Below are 7,403 nucleotides of genomic sequence, written 5' to 3'. Positions count from 1 at the left end.
TATTTAAACATCTATCCATCTGTTTTATTTGTTTTGTATATTACGTATAATAGATAGATAGATAGATAGATAGATAGACTAGACTGTTTTAAAGATAAGAATAATTATTGAGGAAGAAAACAACTTTTTGGTCTAAACAATAAAACTATTCTTAGCAATGCATAACAGAAAGTGGCACAAAATAAATATGCACCCTTTAATTGCAATGCACAAAATGTATTAAATGACTGTATCACAGGTGCAAAGTAGACAAGTCCAGGCAAAATTTCCTACAATAAATTATAACACTAACAGGAACAATTGCCTGTTGGCAAAATCCTGGATATTAGATTGTTAGATCAGTCACATTGTAATTTTAGAACAATAATGACACCTTTTACAGTAAATCATGTTACTATTGATCTTACATTTCTGAACTGTATTATTGTTTTACTGTTATTGGAAAACCATTGGATCTCATTTATCAAGTGTCTAAATAAGGAATAGATTCCTCTTATACAAAAAATCAGATTAAGGCTTTCATTTTCTAACTGTGATTTTACAATGTAGGCTTAAAACCGGTAACTAGGGGGTAAGGAATATGACTCTTCATATTCTCTCTTAGATGTAATCTGATTCAATTAAAAAAAAAGTTGATTGTATCAGAATAAAATATAAATCAAAATAAATAAATGTTTGTAACATGATCAGACATATACTCCAGTGCAACAAACCCCATGTAGTCGTTCACATTTTCAGCTAAATATTTATTTACATGAGGTTCTTGGCTTAGTTTCAGATTAATAATGCGTTCAGATGCTTAGCCTGCACCTCGGGCAGATTCAGTCTAATATGGAGAGTTAACCTTAGCTATATATCTGTACAGAATACAACGAGGGGATGTAGCTGAATTCTACCTGTTGCAGTGTGAATGTCGTTCTGTTCCTTCGCTGCTTTCTGCGCAGAAACCCTTCATCAAACTCAGCAGATGAATGACTCGTGAAAGGAGGAGATCCTACTGAAGAAAAGAAAAAAATCACCATAGGTTGCCGGCTCTATCACACTCTCCCATTGTTACATATCCCCATGATTACTTTATTTCAATATGCTGCAACTGTTATATTATTTTAGCCAAAATACAATGATACAATCTATATGACATGCCATAACCCATAATTAAACGCCTTTCTATAATTTGTAACCTGCTGCATGCCCAAGATAATTGCTGGTTGACAGTTTCACTTTAGTAATTCGTATTGTGCAATAATCTATACGGACTTTGGATGTTGCACACAGCACACCCTAATTATGGAAACAAACGCAAAAGGGGTTTATTATATATTTTGTTCATCCTCACTTACATAACGCTTACCCATGATTCACCATGTGTGAATCATGGGTGAAAGGCGTGTGAATTTTGTGAGAAAACATTTATAAATAGACCCCTTAGTATTTATCGGACACTAATGTGTAATCACAGTAGCCATAAACACATTAAGCAGTGAACAGCTTACATTTGCCGATACAAAATACTCATGGAGCAGCGCAGAAAACAGCAATACATTCCTGACAGCGCTATGTATTGAACTTCTCAAAGTTGTTACAATAAATGTTAGAATGGCATACCATGTAAAACACACTTCCTATTCCACCAACATACCCGCCAGGTGTTTATATGTAATGTTTAAATATTACATTGTTGCAGTTTCCGATTTAATATGTGTCACGGATGCAGAGCGTTTTGTAAAACTAAACGAAGTTCCACTGTTATGAGAATTTAGTAATTTTTAGAAATAAAATTACGATAGACTTTATGGAAACTTTGCTAAAAATTGTGCAGAAAAAGTGGAATGGAAGAGTTGATCGGGGCAGCAAACCAATTTCCAGGAAGAAATCATAGAACCAGGAAATATTCTTGCAAATTTAAATAAGTGTGTGTGTGTGTTCTCAGTATTTCTTATGGAAACTGCTTAAAGCATCCCATAAAGTACTGTCTAAAGTTCGGATATATGATGAGAAAAATTATGCAGAAAAAGTGGATGGAAGTGTTGATCAGTCTTGAAAATCCATTTCCAGGAAGAAATCATGGAACCAGGTAATATATCCCTGCAAATTTAAATAAGTGTGTGTGTTCACAGTATTCCTTATGGAAACTTTGCTAAATCCCACACAGTACTATAAAGTCCGGGATACAATTTATGAGACAAATTATGTAGAAAACGTGCATGGACGTGTTGATCAGTGCTTATACAACCCGTTTCCAGGAAGAAATCCTAAAACCAGGGAATATCCGTGCAAATTTAAAAAAAAAAATTGTCTGTCTGAATGTGTTTGTGTGTATTCACAGTATTCCCTATGGAAACTTTGCTAAATGCATCACACACAGTACTTTCTAAAGTCCCGGCTATAATATATAGATGATGAGTAAAATTATGCAGGAAAAATGAAATGGAAATGTTGCTCAGGGCTGAAAACCCATTTCCAGGGAGACATCATAGAACCAGGAAATAACCCTGCAAATGTAAATAGGTGTATGTATTTGTGTGTGTTCACAATATTCTTCATGGAAACTTGGCAAAATTCATCCCACCCAGTACTGTCCGAAGTCCGGACTATAATTTATATGTGATGGGAACTCAAACTACAATGCACCTTTTGTGCATTGTAGTTTGAGTTCCCAGATGGAAGAGTGGATCAGTGCTGAAAACTAATTTCCAGGAAGAAGTCATAAAAGCAGGGGAAACAACCTGCAAATTTAAATGTGTGTGTGTGTTACTGAGTTATTTTTTTTTTTTTTCATAAAAAGTTACATCAGCAGATTTTAAATTTGGAAGAACAAAGTTACCAGTGTGTTCGGACAGAAACAATTTTAAACAATGGGGGTGACAGCTTGAGCAATGGCAGTAGCCAGATATTGTTTCAAAATCAGATCAAAAAGATTTCGTATTTAATTAAAGGGGATAATTGATTGTATTTATTAATTAGCAGCTTGGTTTATTTTCCATGTTTGCTCCTGAGGCAGAAGTCGGTGCTCTTAATTGAGATGATATGTTTAACCCCTTGAGGACTAGACAGAGTCAACAACCGTCGTGTGGCAAGTCCATATCGTGCCGACCCTCAGGCATTTATGGCTTCGGATCTTTTGTTGACGTATTTATTCTTTGCTTACAAAATGTTTATAAAACAACATGAAAGATTGATGTGCTGGAAAAACGGTGCTGTGAGGATGTGACACAAGCCTGGACAGTGAACATCTGTGTCGCTAGATCTATCTCCTCTGCCCCCAGGCTCTTGTGAGCAGGTGGGAGAGGCCGGCTTTTCCTTTCACAAATCCCATTTACCTCCCCCAGCCTTTTACTGAAAGGAACCAGAGACTTTCTAGCTCGACTTCATATTTTATTCAACATTAGTGAGCTCTGCTTAACATTTGGAGGAAGCTCCGTATGAGAAGAAAGCTTTAAAATACCATATATCTGTCAAGAAAAGATGATGGATTTGCCGAGGCTGGACTGCATGCCCTGCTGCTCCTTGCAGCACATTAAATGACATTTAGGAAAGTGAGCTAATAAAGTCAAGTAACGCTAATTAAATTTATGGACAGATTTATCCGATATGTTTTATGTCAGTGAAATCGAAGACTTGATTTCCCGTGGTTTTGCAGTATAGATTCACAAACTAAAAGTGAAATGATACATTTCAACGTTTTTGTCTATTCTTGTACAGCTTCTAGATATCAGGAAAGCCTTGGGTTTGGTTCAGAATTCAGGAGATACTTTGATAAAGAAGTGTCGCACCTACCCTGAGATATAGTGCTTTACATGAACAGGCCCGAACACATTCACATGAAGAAAGGTTGAGAGCTTGTACTCACCTTCCAGCTGTGGGGGGCAGTGGAAGTAAAACATCTCAATGGATTCCCACCTGCACATCAAAACAACGTCAGAACATTGAAAAAGATAGATAGACAATGGATAGATAGATAGATAATGGACAGACAGATAATTAAAATATAATAGATAGATAGATAGATAGATAGATTATTGATAGACAGAGAAATAGAGAGATAATTAAAAGATACATGATAGATAGATAGATAGATAGATAGATAGATAGATAGATAGATAGATAGATAGATAGATAGACTCCATAAGACAAATAATAATAAAATAAAAGTAAAAAGGTAGGTCATAGTTGGTATACTTGATATCAGTGTCATGTACATGCCTCAGACTTCCTACATATGTGAAATAATCTAACTATCTACTCATATACATAGATTTCTTGTGAAGCGCTTTGACAGTCAAATCCAATTTACATATAACGTTTTCTGAACACTTATATCAATATCCCATAAATATGATACACAAACTTGGTAGTGAATTCAAGGAACACACAGAACTTGAGCTGGCTACAGTCTCTCCCTTGTCACCTTTTGCAGGACGTCTCTTACCTTGATATAGACGCTTTTCTTTCTGAAGTTCACTTTTTTCTGAAGTCTTAGCAACGATCGAAGGATATTGGTCTCAGTGTGCAGATCTAGAAAACTAGTACTTAAAAAAACCCTCAAAATATTTGGATTAATCCTAAATAATAGACAATTCTGAGGTGGGTCAGCGAGATCTTGCAGTCTGTAGAAAGCACAACGCTGCGGTATACGGCAGGGCACTCAGATGAGGATGAGTGGTGGACCTTTGACAGCAGGCGTGAAGCAAGGAGAGAGCAGAGGAAGCAGCTGTCCGCCTCTCAGTGCTGAAGCTTGGACAGAATCTCTGCTCGTATGATGGGCCAGCTGTCTGCAGCTGGTTGGTGCTTTCCTCGCCTTTCAGCACTTGCCTTTATAATCTCACGCATAATTGGCACTAATCGGATTATTTGCTGCGCTGCATACAGTCAGTAACATGGATAGGTCTGCTGGGTATAACTAATGAGTCACGAGGTGCACTCGTCACTTCTCAGCAAACAGCAGTAGTTTAAAAGCTTCGCTCATCCTCTTTTCTATACACAGCCGAACCTCTATCCCGAGTGACAGTCCTTAGTTGTCTGTTCTCAGAAAGGCTAGCTGTGGGTTTCTGCTATATAAATCTTAAAGTTACTCACGGCTTTCCCGCATGTCTATAATGATTCTTTTTATCCAAAGCAAATAAATGTCGGATCGGAGAAGGATCCTTGGAATTACAACCATAGGTGAACAATTCATGGGTCGATTTTATCGGATTATAGCGTTTATTTGATTTTCAGATTGGGCCTATTCACAGTATTGCTTGCGCCAAATGTGTGTTCAGCGCGACGCTTAGTGTGAATAGGTGGACACTGGATCTTATAGGTTGTAGCTGGTAACACGCAGCTGATTCTAACGTGGATAACCGACAGTATGACTTGTTCCTCTGATAAAAGGTATAAAAGGTAGTAAAGCAATTGCAAGCATTGAATGGGATGGTTCCTGAATAAATGTAATTGAAGTTTGTCCCCCAGGTGTATGTGACATGGGCTCGCTGCTCTCCAGTGGGTGTGCAGCCTTTCCTTTATCTCTGGCACAGATTGTTACAGATGCCCTAAGGATCCGAGCTGCTGGCTTTTAATTGGCAATCAACCCTGTAATTGTCAGCATGAAAGGCTTTTAGGGGGCTCTTTGCGCAGAGCTGCGCTTTGTAAGCGGTAGCACAGACAAAGTTTGATTTTGTTCTCAGCATGGGGTAACTGGATTTATGATCTCTTTCCCCTGTAAATAATATGCAGCGGGACCCCAGCAATTATTTTTTAAAATGCATCAGAGACAGAGAAAGATGAAGGGGAGGGGAGGGATGGAGAACGTCTCACAGCCTAGCGCAAATCCTAAAGTACCCAAGCCTGAAACATTCAAGTCAGAGAGACTAGTGATTGGATCAGATCACATAAGCAAAAAAAGAAAAAAGAGGGGGGGAAAACAGCATAATGATACATAATTGGTTCTGTAATAGCATTACACAAGGATAATAGCCTGTTATGGCCCTCTGAACTATTAAGAGCTTCCCTGGCGCATTGCCTTGATGATATTAAAGGGGAACTCTAATGACATTTTAGTTATTAAATGTGTGTAATTAATTTATGCACCGTTGAAAATAAAGTTTGCCTGATGACCTACTCAAGATACATCAGGAGATCTAAATTAGGCAGCTGTTGATAGGATTCTATTGTCTGCTTTGTGTCTAGACTTATTTTTGGGTCAGGCAAAAACAGAGTTAATATTTTATAAACACTGTAATGCTTATTGTAAAAAAAAAGAGGTAAAACACTGGAATAAAGGGTGGCCTGAGGTTCTCCTAATGTGATTTGTGATGTTGTTTTGCTTGATCATAAGCTATTCTTTTGGATAAGTATCTGCTAAATTACACAGTGAAAGTAGAGAATAAAATATTGCGGTGCGAATTTAAGCATTGACATCAGCTAGGGTGTTTGCCCTCTCAAGCCAGTACACTACAACTCCCTCTTGTATTGTATCTGTTGTAATCAATGTGTTTATACAACAAACATTGCAGAAATAGATTACTTTCAACAAACGCCATCCATTAGTAGGAAGCTTTTCAGAATTCACCAGGGACTATGCTGGCCTTTTCCTTTTAAGTAAATGTAACCTACACCCAGGTGAAGTGTCTGGCAGATGATCTCCATGGGGTTAAAAAAAAGGAAGTGAGAAACAATTCATCAATCTGTGCAAAAATCAAATAATATATAGCTCATATTTGATTAAATGAAAACAGGAGCTACTTTATAAACAATAAATGAGGTGGAACTATCAGGAATAAATTAATGTATTCAGTGATAGTAGGTTTAGATAGCCCCAGGCACCTATTAGCAGTATGCATACACATTCTGGCCATACCCTGTGTAATTTAGTTCTGCATTGTGGTAGATTTGAGTGCTGTTTGTGGCAAACATGTAATATACAGTATGTGGTAGGATACTGGCAATAATACATGTTCAGGAGTGATAAATGTCCATGATGAAAATTGTCCAGTGTGCTGGAAAATGTCAAATCTTTGTACAAAAAACCCTCACAGGAAAATATCACCTCACTGCACATTTAAAAGCTAAACTGAAAATGTGAGTTGAATTCTACCCTCTGGGAAACAGGGGCAGCAATCAAAATATGCAGAATGTTTAATGTTAGGGGGGTAACTGCACACTGGCCTCAATCAGTATTTTTTTAAAGTAAAAAAAAAGGGCTCTAGGTTAACAGTCTGAACAAATCTAGTTACTATGGGGTCTATTCACAAAGCTGCTGAAGGATCTGGCCGTAGCTTCGGCCGATCCTTCGGCTAGCTTCGGCCCCAGGACCCCTTCGGTTCAGTAGAACCGAAGGGGTGCTGTACGGGCTATTCACAATAGCCTGTACAGCTCCCGATCATGGACGAGCGGCTCAGCCGAGCCGAACGCATATGCATCGG

At 37.9% G+C, this 7,403-nt stretch overlaps 1 protein-coding gene across 1 annotated transcript in view; it reads right to left on the bottom strand.

The window, feature by feature from the left end:
- Window positions 1–3,884, bottom strand: part of DRGX (dorsal root ganglia homeobox) — a 79,045-nt gene extending 75,161 nt beyond the window's left edge. The window contains exons 1-2 of the mRNA XM_018570018.1: window positions 3,851–3,884; window positions 897–994 (exon numbers count right to left, since the gene is read on the bottom strand). Coding sequence (XP_018425520.1) covers window positions 897–994; window positions 3,851–3,884 — 132 coding nt within the window. The remainder of the gene's footprint in view (window positions 1–896; window positions 995–3,850) is intronic.
- Between the last annotated feature and the right edge of the window lie 3,519 nt (window positions 3,885–7,403).

This window comes from Nanorana parkeri, unplaced genomic scaffold, assembly GCF_000935625.1.
Source record: "Nanorana parkeri isolate BGI_ZX_2015 unplaced genomic scaffold, ASM93562v1 scaffold1443, whole genome shotgun sequence".
Lineage (NCBI taxonomy): Eukaryota > Metazoa > Chordata > Amphibia > Anura > Dicroglossidae > Nanorana > Nanorana parkeri.
The sequence above is the reverse complement of the archived record's forward strand: the minus strand, read 5'-3'. Positions and strand labels throughout refer to the sequence as shown.